This window comes from Apteryx rowi, unplaced genomic scaffold, assembly GCF_003343035.1.
Source record: "Apteryx rowi isolate R43461 unplaced genomic scaffold, aptRow1 scaffold_316, whole genome shotgun sequence".
In the NCBI taxonomy this organism is placed as follows: Eukaryota; Metazoa; Chordata; class Aves; order Apterygiformes; family Apterygidae; genus Apteryx; species Apteryx rowi.
This window is the reverse complement of record NW_020449597.1, coordinates 243,565-259,287: the sequence shown is the minus strand read 5'-3', so window position 1 is coordinate 259,287 and position 15,723 is coordinate 243,565. Positions and strand designations below refer to the sequence as shown.

The window sequence follows — 15,723 nt, the reverse complement described above, 5'->3', positions numbered from 1 at the left end:
GCCCCGGCCTGGCCGCCCCGGGCCCGGCGGGGCCTGGGGGGAGGCGGGCGAGTAACGGTGCTGTCGTGYTCGTTTGCAGAATAAAGCGGTGCAGGAATTACTACGAAATTCTGGGGGTGGAGAGAGACGCCAGCGAGGAGGACCTGAAGAAAGCCTACCGCAAACTGGCCCTGAAATTTCACCCTGACAAGAACCGCGCTCCTGGAGCAACGGAGGCTTTTAAAGGTATGCGGGCTGCAGTCCAGCTTTAAAGTAACAAAGCAACATTAAAAGAAGCAAGGAGCGGTTCAGGCTTGCAGCTTTGCACCTTATATGAAAGCTTCGTGCAAGCTCACATAACCCGGCCTTTTCTTAGGCAGGCACGCGATATCTTCATAAAATCCTGCAGCTGCTCAGCAAGCTTTGCCTTTGGAAGGCAGATTTGCAAAATACATGAGAAGCAAAGGAAGGGGCATCCCAGTCTCATTCCTAGATACCACTGCTGCTTCAAAATAACACTTGGAAGTAGCATTGGCCATATAGGAGAGCACATAGTTGTGCAATCAGTAACAGCTCTGTGTCATAATTAAAGCAAAAAAAATTATGCAAACCTGTGAAACCTTAGTCTAATATTCTGGATTTTTCAGTAATGTTGCAGTCTAAGTCTGTATCAACAATGTTAGCATCTAAACTTGTAATTACATTTCTGCCTTCCCCTTGCTGTGTTGCAGGTATACGCAGCAGCATTGTAAGGCAGATCTAGGAAAACAAGGTTTGCATTCATTGTATATTAGAATAAGGACTTTGCGAAGGGTTTTTCTTTATTCTTGTGTTACAGTTGTATTTCTGTATAAACTCACTTACAGCTGTGCTCTTTCAAAGACGAAGGAAGAAGATGAACTAAGCGAACTACTTCTGGGTGGTTTGAGGTTCACTGTAAAATAAATATGCAGGTACAGCTTCACAATCTCTGCTGACAGAAAAACTTGGAATATGGTTCTGCATCTTAATCAACCTCTGCAGCTATTAACTTTGTATTAGCTATATTGTATTTGGAGGTGCACTTCTCCTGTGTCAGTACTTAGGTTGATGTGATAAAAAGTTAAGTTCTCACTCAGTCTCTYGACAGAATTCTGAAATGGACTCTCTTGCCTTAGTTCTTTAAGTATTTGAACTTTCTCCATATACTTTAATGTTTTGTCTTCCTTCTGCTGTCAGTAATAGCAGGAAATAGGTTCCATCACAGCTAATGTCAGTATTATAACATGTCTTTTGCAAAGGCAGTTTTCAAAAACAAATTGTTAATTTTTGGTCAAGCACAAATCTTCTGTGCTTGTCTGGGCCTTTTGCTACTCTGCTTGTAAAAGTCGCTAGATCTGGAGATATTGCATGATATGCATGTGTAACGTTTCTCTTATTCATTCTGCAGCAATAGGCAATGCTTTTGCAGTTTTGAGCAACCCTGAAAAGCGACTACGATATGATGAATTTGGAAGTGACCAAGAGAATGTCAGCACTGGCCAGGCCAGGCACTATAATTATTACACAGAATTTGAAGCAGACATCACACCAGAAGAAATATTCAATGTTTTTTTTGGTGGGCACTTTCCTACAGGTTAGTATCTGTCTGTGGTGTTCTTGAAATGTAAGGAGCTGATACTAAACCACAAATGAAGTTTAGGTTCTCTTAATACTATTTGGTGAGTTGATTATACCTCTGGAAAGAGCAGAAACCTGTTTGCATTTACTCTTTTCTCCCTCCCTAGCTTTTATACCTGGAGAATCTCCTTTAATGCACAGTTTAACTTTTATTTGTTAAGATAGGAGCATTTTAATTCAGCAAGGGTTTAGGCAGTGTGATTCTTGAGTGGGCCACATTTTAACAGCAGCTGTAGCTGACTGTTTTTTTTTCCCCTTTCCCGCTGTCCATTGTCTGAAGTCAGAAGTGGTTTGGTTTTTTTTTAAAAAAAAAAAAAAAAAAAAAAACAAGTGTGAAGGGGAAGGGATCAGAGGTATCTTTGCTCATGGTGTTGTCCTGTATTCAGCACGGCAGCAGTTCCTGGCACTGTGGCCCCAGTGCCCCTATAACCAGAAATGCCAGCTGATGTACCATAAAGAAACTAAAACTTTTTATCTTRGCCTTCACTGAGAGGCATCACTTTGTCTGTTACTGGTTATGCAGAAGAGTAGCGTCTGTACCTGTAGCAGCTCTCGGCATGTCTTGGTCCAACCTTGGCTTTTGGGTTTGTAGTAAAAACGGCAAGATGTTTCATGATTAATGGAATGCCGGTTTGGATTAAAAGTACCTCTGAAAGGTATGGTGAGCCCCAAGCATCTTCCTTGCCAGTATTTTTGTTTAGCAATCTTTGATGACAAATTGCTTTAGCACTCTTGCGTACTGTTTCACGCCTCCAAGGTGTAGTATAAACCAACACGCGCACCAATTACTAAAACCTTAAGCAAGAGATACAGGTAATTACTTACAAGCACCTCATAACCTCAGTCAGTGTGATAGCATCTTGCAGCTAAGGGGATCTCAATTTGTTTTAAAAGTGTTACTAGTAAATGTGCAACATAGGCCAAACTCAGCCTGACATCRTTGCCTCTGAACTTGCAAGAAGTGGCACCTGCATATGCCGGTCGTTTTGGCCACTAACGAGGCATGACCACTAATGAGACACGGCCTCTGGTGGAACGTGGCTGCAGTGTTGCTGCCGGCAGTAGGGACACTTGGAGCTGAGGACAGGAAATTGTGTAGCTGACAAACGGCAGGAGGAATTTGGGTACTAGGGATGGCAGGTCTAGCAGGTAAAATGGCATGAAGAAGTAAATGAAAATAGCTATTAGCTAATAGCTATTAGTAGTAAACAGTAGTTTCCTCCCCCAAAAGTGTTTGGGTCCTAATTTAAGGAAATTTTCCTAACCTAAAAGTGACTTTTTATTTATTGAAAATCAGTTCAGTAGTTTTCCGAGTAAGCAAAATCCGCACAATTTCTACTTAGCAAGAGAATTACTAGTAAGAGGGTGCCCAGATGGGTAAAATAAAGAGAATATTTTTAAAATTGACCTAAAGTGAAGTAGGACTTTGTGTGTATACACTGAAGTTTGTGTTAAGCTACAGTGTTGTGCTGTTGTGCGTTTTGTGACACCTTGCTATCACCAGGCTTTCTGGAACTCCCAATGAAAAATGGTGGTGTTGGGTTAAACTTGTTTTAATAGCTTATGGACATGTTTGTGGCTTTTTGTTGCTATGTTTTTACCCTACACTTTTCTGTGGAAATTCAGTGAAAAAAGTATATAAAATTTATATTTGTAAATATCAGCTTGTAAGTCTGCAAGGAGACGCTCCGCGTGGCATACTGTTGCAATTCAAATTGGTGGAAGCTACAAGTTGGACTCCCTTCCCATAAAAGAATGTGCATGGAAGGAAAGAAACTGCTGGCAGAAGTTCTGTGAGAAACTTAGGACTTGGGAAATGTTCTGCTAGGCACTCTGCAAAAGCCACTCCTACCCTCCCGCACTCACTTCTGGTTTTTTCACAGCTTTATAAAATATTGTCTGAGCAGCATCAGATGATAGAAAGAAACTTTCTTTTTCCTGAGCATCGTTTGGCTGGCTGCTGTCATTTGTTAGAGTGCTAATACAGTTGGAGCTCTGATTGCAAACGTGCTTAGACCCTTGGTATAGTCATTAAACAAGCAAAGAAACAAGTATTTTTACACAATAGTAAAAGTTACTTTTCTCCCCCAAGTTTCTTGATACGACGATAATTTGACAATACTTGCAAAATTCATTGAGAAAGTCAGAGAAAGGATGCTATATGAGCATGAAATGCTGTGTCATTTTTCCCAAGGCTTAAAAATAGATTTGCATTTCTGTTGTCATACAGCTGTAAATTTCAATTCTCTATTATAAAGAAGTTCTGAATTTCAAAAGAAGAGGGCATAGCTATTATAAAGATATTCATATGATGATATAGTCAGAGTTTAAGCTTCAAATGAAAACAGCATTTGCAATTCTTTCCTCATTTTAGAATTTTTAAAAATCAGCTACATTCAGCGTGCAAGAAAGGAAAGTCTGAATTGTACTTTTTCTTAAAAAAACCTTTTTTTATGTCTTTCCTTATTATAAAATCATTAAGTGAATGAATGTATTAAAAGCTTGAAGGAAGACAAAGTAGAAATGTATAGAGCGTATTTAGTAATTATGGGAAGCCGTAATTCATGGACTGTGTTTGAAGCAAAACAGTTTTCCTGCTTAAATCCTGGGAATGCAACACAAACTGTGGTCTTGAAGACGGATATGATAAAACTAATATTAAAGTATGACCTACAATAATAAAAATTATAGCAAGCTTCTGCAGTTTGATGTAAATTCAGATGGTCTTGGAGAAAATTTTACAACTTCCCTGGAACACTTTTTGGAATGTCATATTATTTTGGTATCTAAGTCTGAAGTGCGTTTGCCCTTTTCAGTCTGAGGTCTCATACCCAATTCGGTCTATGTAGTGTAAGTCTGGATAATCAACCAGAAACTGAGAAATACAGGTAAGTACCAGCAACTGGATAAAAATCATGACTCTGTCTTGGTTTCTTTTATCAGGAAATATCCATATGTTCTCAAATGTAGCTAGAGATGCTCACTATTATCCACGGCGGCACCGAAATGAGAGAGCATGGACACAGGAGCAAGAAGAGGAAGAAAACAGGCCACAGGTAGCCAGGAGAAGGGATCTGTGGGCTTAAATGTGCCACCAGGGTGAGGGGTTCACTTACACATCTGAAGTCAATGTCCGCAATGCTGTAACTGCAGTGGATGATTTCAAAAATAACCACGTTATTTGTCTCTTACTAATCACTACCTTCAAAATACATCATATTGGTAGGGTCACAGGCCCTAGAGTTTGTGTCATCAAGTTTTTTGCTGGTGCTTGCTTTTTTGCAAGTTCTAATGGTTTGGTAATCTGACAGCTATTAGTCCAAACGTGGACTGATATTAAATATGGAAGTACTGGCTTGTCCTCATGGTGTACTCAGACCTTCAGAAAACTGGCACACAGTTCCTGCCCAGGTGCTGCACAGGTTTTATCCAGTGCAGGGATGTAGTCCTACGAGCTGAACCCCCTAGAGGAGACGCAGCGTGTTACTTGTTGCTAGCATGCACATGCATGCACACATGCCACCTACCTTTGGAAAAATACTCCTCTGGAGGCAGTTCATCTAACCTAACAAGATCTTTCTCCAGAGGAGATGATTTCTTCCCTGTGAGTTCCTTAAACACAAGCTCTGAAAAGAACTGAGATGAGATGATGGACTTAAGACCGTAAGTTTTCAGACAACTAAGCAATGGCAGATAGATCCCACCTACTGCAAATCAGGTGTCCTTGTTGCTATCCCAGGACAGAAAGGAAAGCCTAAATAGCTGCGTATTTCATTTTGCTCCTGATTAGAAAAGGAATTTTAGAAGGGCAGTTTAAAAATAAAATGAAGAGCAGAAGTAAGGGTCTGGTTTTGTTCCATGACTAGCAGAACTCTTTGGTCCTTAGAGCTTTTTTTCCCACTCTTTTGCTTTATTAAATTTGTGCAAACAAAAAAACCCAAATGCCTGCATCCTGCCTCTGGTCTCTTAACCCTTTACATTTAAGTGGTTTTATCCAGTGATTGTACAGAGATGAGGATTTTAAAAATACATGTAGTAAACTTTAGAAACTGCACAGAAAGCCATAAGCACAGATAGGGATTGCGAAGTGTTCCCTCAGTGTGGCTTGTCAGCCGGTCCTGGGACAGGCACAGTGCTGTGGGCATCTGTTGCCTTGTGGAGGAAGCTGCAGATTAAAGAATTGTCATGAAACTGCAATTAGAAGAAATGGCTTTAAAGACTTTTCTAAGATTATTAATAAAGGTTATTTTAAAATTCAAATGCTATCCCTCTCAAAATTCAAAAGTACTTCCCCCCCCCCCCCAGTTTACATTTGATACATTGTTGATCTGCCTATCATAGCCTGGCTTCGGTGAACAAATATATCCTTTTCCACCTGTATCTTTTCTTGTCTGCTAATTATTGTTGTCCTTTTCAGAACTCATATTCTGCATTTATTCAGTTGATGCCAGTTTTCATAATAATAATAGTGTCCGTTATAACTCAGCTGATGGCAACTAACCCACCCTACAGTCTATTTTACAAATCGTAAGTCATTTAAAAACTAATCTTTTCTGGTCTTCGGTGCTTAGGTTAAGGAGATAGACAGAAGTTGGACTTGACAGAAGAATGCATGTTACTGTTCAGTTCTGCTCTTTATAGAAAGTGTTATCAATTTGTAAATAAGGAAATACTCACAATCTCTTTATATTGACAAGTTCTCCTAAGCATTATCATTATGAAATTAGCTGTGGCGAGCTTTACTGTGCTCTGTACTGAACAAACAGAGGCATGGAGCCAGAGAGCTCTCCCAACTGCTGTGAAATGTTTTTGCGTAGTGCCATAGTAGCAGGAATGTGGGTGTAGCTCAGCTGCAGTAGTTATCAGCCCTCTTGTCTGCAGTCCCGAAGGATCTGCGGACAACTTCTGAGGTTCCCATGTAAAGTAATTAAGAAATCAGGCCTGTTGTTTGCAGTGTTAATTATCTGCACTGGGGCCTGAATTCCACTGGAAGAATTGCAGAGCTCCGCAAATTATTAGTCTTCAAATGCCCTAGTTCGACATCTGCAAAGGAGCAGAATCCCCAGGTCTGCAAGACCAAACTAAATTGGTCAGCTCTGGAAGTAGCAGGAATGCCAGGACTGCGGTAATCTGAGGTTGCGGGCAGAGGAAACCCCCCGTGCTCCTCTGTTCGCAATCCGACGCTGGGAGGAGGGAAGCATGCAGAAGCCTGCTCTAGTAGGCCACCAGCAGCAGTAAGCAGAGCGCTCTAAAAACTCTCCTTGCTCCCTTTGAGGGGCAAAGCTATCTAGGTTTAGGCCCGTCTACTGTCCAGTGTCACACAGTTTGGTTGGCCCAGCGCCCTTTATTGCTTCTACCACAAGATGTCGTTGTGTAGGCCTAGCCTAATACGACATCTTTTTCAGCCAGCGTTTTGAGATCTGCCAGTGCTAAGCGAAATGTCTCACGCTGCCCCTAAGCAACTAATCCCTCCTGTTTTTCTCCACTACCTCCCCTTGTCCTGTTGATTTGAGATAGCCAGGCCTGAGCCTGGCATACGGTTACAGCTGCTGTTTCTCTAAATCGTATCCTTGAAGAACCAACCCCACTAAAAAAACATTTTTATAAAAAGAGAGCATACACCTCTGCGACGTAGAGAGAAGGAAAAGAGTCCATCAAACAGAAGATGAAGGGACAAACTGAGTTGCACTGGACAGAGTGTAACCTTTGTTTTTTGGCTGCCTGCCTCTTTCTCTGGGCAGTGATCTGAAAAACGCCTGGATATCTTCGCTCAAATAAGGAAATTCAGTAGGAGAGAATAGTTTAATCCAGTGACTGAGTCAGGGTGGCTAGTTCAACATGCAGGATGTACTTTGGGATAATCCATACGCCACTTTGCTTATTTGATAATTTTAAAACCCTAAAGGAAGCGCTACTCGAATCTCCCCTGCAGATTCCTATTGCTATTGAAGGATCCAGAAGTCAGGAAAAAACAAGTCTAATTGCACTGTACCTAAGCAATATTGGGCCATGCACCTTTCTTATAATCTCTAAATTTGTCATCATTTCCCATGGATTTCTGTACATAGCTTGCCAAAAATTATCAGTAAACAGAAGAAAGTGTGTAGAGCTTCTTTTTATAGATAAAATTTGCTCTTACACTTTGGAAGCGTCTCGACTGAGCTGTTGAGAACAAACACAGCATTTGGAAAGAACAGTGTCAACTCTGAATCAGTTCTCTGTAGATACCTCTAAGTATTCGATATTTTCACCGTGGGTTTTTTGAGTGAATTCTGTTTGTAGGGAAGTTTGCAGTGCCTGAGACTTGTAATTGCCTTCTTGGATGGTTGAGGGAGCTATAGTCTTGCAGAAAGTTACCGTAGAGGAGAAGTTGTAAATATCTTCTGCTGGAAATACTAATATGGGGAAACATCTCTTGATTTTTTTTTTTTCTTTTGGATATTTGAGCTGCTTAAAAATCTCTTTTTCTATGCTGTTTTCACAGGTCCATAGGCCACGTTATTAGTAGAGAAACAGAGAACTTGCAGGTGCCTTACTATGTTGATAAAAACTTTGAAAAGAATTATCAAGGTGTGGAGCTTCAAGAGCTAGAAAAAACTGTTGAGAAAGATTACATAGACTATATTCAGACCAGCTGCTGGAAGGAGAAACAGCAAAGTAAGTTATCTTTGTTACAGGCGTGTGCATACAACCCATCAGTAGTTGCATCATGGCTATGCTTCGCAGAGCGCTGCCATTTTTAGCCTTATTTTCCGAAGCATGTAACTTTAAAAAACCTTGCACTCACATGTGGTCTTAACACCGAATTTGTTATTTTTAAGAGTCTGTCAAAGTTCATTTTAGGTGATTCTGAGAGAGAAGTGGAAAGTGGATTTCACCATTTGAGACATTTTTTTCCACTGAGTTTTTATGCTTGAATAACTCTTAGTTGATGATGTCTTAAGCATATAATCCACCACACTTGTTTATCTCTGACCGATTGTTAGGGCTAGAAAAGATCTTGAGGGATCACCTGTTCCACCCTTCCTTCACTGAGACAGAAGCATATATGCCTTGGACTATCTCTGTGAGAAATTTATCTAACTTTTTCCTCAAAATTTCCTGAGAAGGAGAGTCCATAGCCTATTCAGGTGGTTTTTGGAAATCTTGCAGTGGACTGTGTTACTGGTATCGGTTTTCAGAGAGGGTACTTTGTGGTTATTTAATGCACTTATTTGCATTTTCTATCTTTAGTTGCATTTGAGATCGTGTGTTTCACCATAGTCGAGACTGTCTTTTAAAAACAAGAATTGAATGCAGAAAGTGGGAACACAGAAATCCGAGCGTTCAAAAATCATTATTCTCATGTCAGTTCTAATGCCATCGGTTGAACATATAAAGGCATGTATGTTAACCCCATATTGCATTATTTGTTAATTACTACCATCTAATTCAGCATACCATTGCAAATGGAATATTCCCATTTTCAGAACCCTGCAAAAATGACAGAAATCAAATTACAAGACTAGCTGAAGCTGGGATGTTGTGCCTGACTCTTTTCAGCTAAAGTACTCAGCACCTTAAAATGAGTAAACACAAAATACTGTCGTGCATGAAGGAAACTGGAAGAAGTTGTTTTCTGTGTAAATATTATAGTAGTAGGAGGTAAGCTGCTTGCACACACGAGTAGGGCTTTTTAAATTGCTCTGTGTAAAAACACTCCTCAGCACACTTAAAAACTGACTTTGCACTGGGTTGCAGTTTCTCTACCAATCGAATCATTATAGCATAAACATGGTAGTATGCGCCTTGTCTAAACAAGATTCGCTTAATCCAACGTGAGAGGTAACAGTAGTGTTGCTGACTCCAAACTACGTGCAGATTTTTGATGAGAAGGATATTTTTGTTTTCATCTAGAGACAGTTTATTTTACATAAAAATTAGCACTCATGCTTTTAAAGAGAAATACACAAATGTAGACTCTGGCATTATAAAAGTAAAAGAACCCAAAACATAAAACCGGAAAGATCCAAACAATGCCTTAATTTTTGGTGTGCTTGACTTGTGATCTCTGAGCATCTGCAGCTGACAGTAGCACTCTCTAGGTACAATATGGCTGTTAATAAGCATAAATCTAGAGGAGAACCCTGGTAATTGACCTGCTAGTGCTACTAAAAATTGCTGTGTTGGCTCTTTCATGTAGGCTTTGAGCTAAAGAGTGCCCTGCCCTAGAAAGGGCAGCAGGGCCTGCGAGTCTAAAAGGGGCTGAGAGTCAGAGGGAAACGATCCAGCATCGAATGCCAAGGAATGCCTGCAAATAACGCTCCTCTTCAGATCTGTACRTTTTAAAACTTTCAGCCGAAATTGCTTCATTTGTCACGTGCGCCCAGTGACGGTACGTGCCAAAGAGAAGCCCTCACTGGGAATGGCAATGGATGAGAACATCCCTATTTGTACAACTGCACGGAGAGGCAGGGAGGGACAGTGACCGCAGCCACCGGCAGCGGTGGCCACAGAGTGCGTGCACATCGGGGGCTGTGGCATCCAGCAGTTGTGCGTGTCTCACGAGACAGCAAAGGCGGCTGCTTCACTGGAGCTACATCCTCGGCTGATTCTCGTGCCGCTGACTACGCTGGTAAACGTGCCCTTACACAGCTGAGCGCTTCATGCAGGCCACCAGATGCAGGTTCTGTTTTTACATCCTGTATAATCCACACGTAGTGACGTGAAGGAATGCTGCTCTCAAAAATCCCTGTGCATCTAGCAAATGAACCTGTGACGTTGTCACTTCAGGTCCTAAGTTAACTGAGGAGCAGAAATACACGCTCGCAAAATTAACTGCCGTATATATTAGTCACACGTCTGCAAATACACTTGCAGTGTCCACAATTAGCAGTAGCCTGAGGATACCACTGTAAGTGGAAAAACGTTTTCAGAACGATTGCCATCTGGGCCAGCAAGCCAGTAATGAATAAGGCTGAGACCGCGCTAACTTTAGTACAGCTAAGTTTGTAAAAATAAACTTTGAATACAAGATGGAGTGATGGTGAGAAGGTTCTCTGGAGACCTTGAGACATTTCTTAATCAGCTGTTGTTTCATACATTTGGTCCATTAATTCTTATTTAAGCGTTAACTTCACGTGGTCGACTTTTTTTTTTCCCTGTCAGTTGAATGTCTGTTAACAGTATGTTTGCTTTATTACTGGAGTTGCATTTCTCTTCAGCACCAGCAAAATATTAGGTTTACAGCCACTGATTTGGTGATTTTTAAGTGTTACCTGATCTCCAACTATCTTACTGAAAACTTCAAAAGTAACTAATACTTCGGTATTTTGTTTAGCTGGTGACTTTTATACTGCTACTGTAAACAGTGTTTCTCCCTTCACAGCAGAATAGAGTGTAAAAACTGCTTACACTATGTTTTTTGGCAGTCTCCTGAAATCTTTGATACAGTTCGGCACAGAAGGCAGGTCCCAGATCTACAAATACAAATGACTGTTCGGTTGTGGTAGCACAATTGTGAAGTGASACTGAGCTCTGCAAAGAGCTCTGAAGCCGAAAGAGTTCCTTAAAGAGCAAAGGTTCAGTCAAATAAGGATGAAGGGACAACTATGTGTGAAAAATTCAAAAATATAAGAAACTAGCTGTAAACTGAGATTCTTCATTGCAGTACTCCAGGCATTTTGGACTTAAAGGCAATCACCTGARTCCTGTTTTGCTGAAGGCTTGTCAAGGCTGTGTCCACCATGCCTGCCACTCTACTTGAGTGGTATTTTAGTTAAAAGAACTGGAAAACTGATTCCTGATCTAAAAATGTTCATGCTTCTCAGTTTGTAAAAGCTTTTCAATAAATAGCTAGAGAGTCAAATGCCTTTAAATTTCAGTGGGACAGAGGACCTATGGCTGGAAAGGTTTTGCTGGGATGTCCTGTTGTTTGTCCTGTTGAGATGTTGTTGCCACTCCGAATGATGAACTTGAGGGACTTGAAAGGTGTATAAAAGCTCTTAGAAAAATTGAATGTCATCAGGTAGCTTGTGCTTAGGGAAATTTTGACCTTTTCAGAAATGAATTACTGCTATTCTCATAGGTGCATCTAATCCAGTATCTAAATTATTCTTTAGGGAGAAAGCTATATTAAGACATCCTTAGCTAATCAGCAAAAGAAACTTCTGAGTTACATTCAAACAATGGGTTTCTTTCAGTTATATATGTTGCTTTTGAGAAGAAAAAAAATAAGTGGAGTACACTTGAGACTATGTTGTTAATGAAAAGGCGCACAGCCCTTCCAGACAAGTCCCTGATCTAGCTGCTCACCTTCCCATAATCATTACCAAAAAAACCCCACCTAATTTATAATGCCTTCTGGGCAAACCTCTTGCCAGACAGAGCTTGAATTTTAAGAAGCACAACATCAAAAAAAAAAAAAATCCAAACAGCTTAAAGTAAAATACTACACTCTGAGCTGTTCCGTTGAAGTTGTGTTTGGATGGGTATTCTGGGCCCTTGCAGAATGGATCTGCCGGAAGAATTGCCTCCATTTTACTGGTAGCGTGTTTGGGTTATTTTAATTGAGTTATTTTAATTGTTTGAATTTTCAAGCAATTATGAAAATACTGTTTTCTTAGGTAGCTAGCTTAGTTGAACCTCATGGCCTCTCATTAAAGAAGGTTTTTAACATGCCTAATATCACTGAAATAAGATGAATAAAAAAGCATGTCATGAGGATTATAAAGCATTGAGAAACAGTTATTTGAAGTAGGCTCACAGAGTTTGTCCTAATATTTTTTCTTTTCATCTTTCAGAATCTGATTTGTCAAATTTGGCCAAGTTATACAGAGATGAACGATTAAAACAGAAAGCAGAATCACTGAAACTTGAGCACTGTGAGAAGCTCTCCAGTCTGATTGGAATGCACAAAGGGGGCTGACCAGGACATACACGTTCTGTGGTTTTATTTATTGCTGTTTTAACTTATGTTTTTATTTTCCTTTGTATAAAAAGGGAAGGAGTCTGTTGTAAAGAGTCTGAATACTTGATTCCTTCATATAATGCAGAGATGGGCCAACACGAGCTGTAGAGCTAGTGTTTGCTTTAATATACTGTACATTACGTTTGGTTCCAAGGACCAGTGGCACTTAGTGTAAATTAATTCCCTGGGAAATGCTATTCAGTTTGGAACCTGTCTTCATGGTAGTTTGTCTGCCATCCAAACAGCGTATACTTCCCGGGAGAGTAGACATAATGTCCCCTGCTTTCTGTATTTTATATGGACCTGCAGTTCACTTGATCATACAGTGTAGTTCTCAGCATTAAAGTATGCTAGCCTTTTCATACTGATCTCACGCAGATGTCCTTGCTTCTACAGTGGTTTGTAATGAGAATTTAGATTGAAAGAGGGCATATTTCTTGTTCTGGTCTAATACTTGATGCTTAATTGAGAAGTATCAGGTACCCGCTTCAGGTAAGCTTTTGAGCACGTTCCTAGCTCATTAACGTCAAAGGGACTTAACCAGGTGCTTGTCTGACTGAAGATCCATGCCTGATCGATTCCTTAGCGAGGAAACAAGCTGCGATTGCAGCAGGAACACGGAACAAGAAGAGGAGAGTCTGTGAATGGGACTGATTCCAATGTCTGCCAAACTGTAGAGAAAGGACAACCGTATTTCTTTTCTCGTGTTCTCAGTGGCATATTTTTAAGCTGGTTGTTTAGTTCTGATTTTATTTGCAAACTCTTCTCCAGCTGTTACAGGGGTTCTGCTTGCTGGTGCAGTTTTGATGTAGCATATTTTTACTCTGAGCAGTTATGAATGTTTCACTGTAGAGATTAGTATTGCAAAGAAAAAGATCTATGTAGTAGTTACCCGTTTTTTCTGAATCCTCCTTTACAAAGCCAGATGTTTACAGGAAGGTTGAGGATGGGTTATGCTTGTAAGCAGCAGAGAACAGAGTATTATTCCAATTAAGCATCATTAAGCTTCTGAGCCAGTTTCGCTGATGTTGTCACTGGTATGTACCATACCAGCAGCAGCATCTAGTTTACCTGGATCAGATTAAAATGAGCCCACCTGAACAATCCCGCTTGTGGGATCGTGCTCTTGCCAGTGAGATGAGAGGAAAATGGGCATGGCCATGATCCTGTGCAGCAGTTGAATTTTTGATCCTTTTTACTTGGGCATAACTTAGAGAAGTCTTAGTTCTGCCCATTCCAGTACACAAGCTTGTACAGAACATTGGAAGATCAGGGCTCTGCACAGGGAGTCTCAACCTGCTCTCTGTACGAACGCACACATATGTAGCTGCACCCTAAATTTCATTCTCTGTACTTCTTTTCAAAATAGTAGGAGGAAGGCACTTTTGTTTTCACATTTTTGATGTACTAGATACCTACAAAACTTGTGGAATGAAGTATTCTAAAGAATGATATCTCCAAGCAGTAGAGGTACCAATGCGACAGGCTTTTGCCCTCCCTCCCTAATGTGGGGATTTAGTGTAGTAGTAGCAGAAGCAGTACTTACCTCCGTGACATGTAAGTACATGTCTGCAAAGAACTGAACAAGTGTATCTGTTGCTGCCCCTATTCCTAAAGCTCCCCACAAATAGTGGAGGAAGCCACAGATTGCCTTTGCTTAAACCTAGAAAATAAAGTGCTCAAAGGTTTTAAAAAAAAAAATGCCAGAATTAAAACTGCCTTTAAAACTTAGACTTCAGTCTCCATGTGCCTGGGCATTAAGGTGCAATCATAGTCTAGTACTCTCTGCATGTGCTGAGGATGTCCTTTTGACATAGCGTACAAGATAGCTGGTACTGAGAGTGAATCAGGACTGTAGATACCAAAACCTGTCCCCGTGGTATACTTGTTGCATTTGTTACAGCAGTTGGAACTGTATAACAAATGAAGCTGGCAGTTGCAGGAAGAGAAGCTCTTCCAGTGATCGAGAACAGAGGGTTGGTGCTTGTATTAGGTTTTGAAACTGTGCTCTGATCTGCATAAGTTGTGCGAATTCGTATCTGCAGACAGATAAGTGCTTTAAACACAAAAGTTTGGCAGCAGCACCCTTATATGCACATCCCATGTATGTTTGGACCATCACAACTACAGCAGCATTGCTGCTATGAAATGGTGGTGGTGTTTAAAGAAATAGAATTAAAAAGAAATCACATAGTTGCCCTTTAAAATAGCGAATGTTTTGGTGTTAATATTTGTGCCCCAGCCCCCCATCGGGAGCTTCTGTAGGAGCACGTGGATAAGTTCAGCAGTGCTCCTCAACCACTCGAGACAGCAAGAGTGCCTTTAAAAGAAGGCACTTAGTGTTGGACTAGTGAGTTGTTGTGAATTGTGTGTAGTAAGGACAAAAATGTTTGATTTTGTTGTTCCAGATTGATAACGTGGCTGAAAGTAGGATAGGCAGCCTTAATTCCGGTATTAACCAATTTTGAGTGCTTAATATGTGTATGTATAAAAAGCAACATTCTTTTAATGTTGCTTTTTATATATTAAATAGTCTGTAGAATATATTTCAATTATATTAAAGTGGTTGGACTTCATTCCAGGTTTGTTATTTTTCCTCCCCTTCCCTGTCATTTCTGTTTGACTCCCATTACTATAAAGTGAAATAGGTGGGGAAACCAAACATGATGACTTTATTGGACTGATGATGTACTGCATAGAACTTGAATACATGTATTTTGCACTTAATATATCGCACCTTTCATCCAAAGATCTCAAAGTGCTTTATAGAGGTGGGAGACTACCTGTGAGAAGCACAGTAATTCTAAGCAACTTCTCTGGGACTAGGAAAGAGGCCAGCATTAGGTGGAAAATGAGATCAAAAGGTAAAAATATTTCAAAAAGCAATAAGATGTTCTTTACACATAATTGTGGGCAAGAATGTTACAGGTGAATCTTTGAGTGCCAGTTTTCTAGGCTGCGAATAAGGACATTTGGCTCTCTAAAATGTCTTCAGTGATGGACGTAATACTTTTTTGTAAAGCACTGGCATCCTGTTTACTAAAAAAAAAAAAAGAAAAAAAAAGAAAAAACATACCCATGACTGTTAAAGTGCGTTACTGTTATTAAGCAAAAGTTACTCACCAAAATGATTGATT

General features: G+C 40.3%; 1 protein-coding gene across 1 annotated transcript; it reads left to right on the top strand.

The window, feature by feature from the left end:
- Positions 1-5: 5 nt before the first annotated feature.
- Positions 6-15,162, top strand: DNAJC18 (DnaJ heat shock protein family (Hsp40) member C18; the record flags this gene model as incomplete). The annotated part of the gene is made up of 6 exons (XM_026070643.1): positions 6-225; positions 1,409-1,594; positions 4,582-4,694; positions 6,056-6,165; positions 8,123-8,295; positions 12,420-15,162. Coding segments are annotated over 6 exons (927 nt in total), but the record flags the coding sequence as incomplete, so codon positions are not given.
- Between the last annotated feature and the right edge of the window lie 561 nt (positions 15,163-15,723).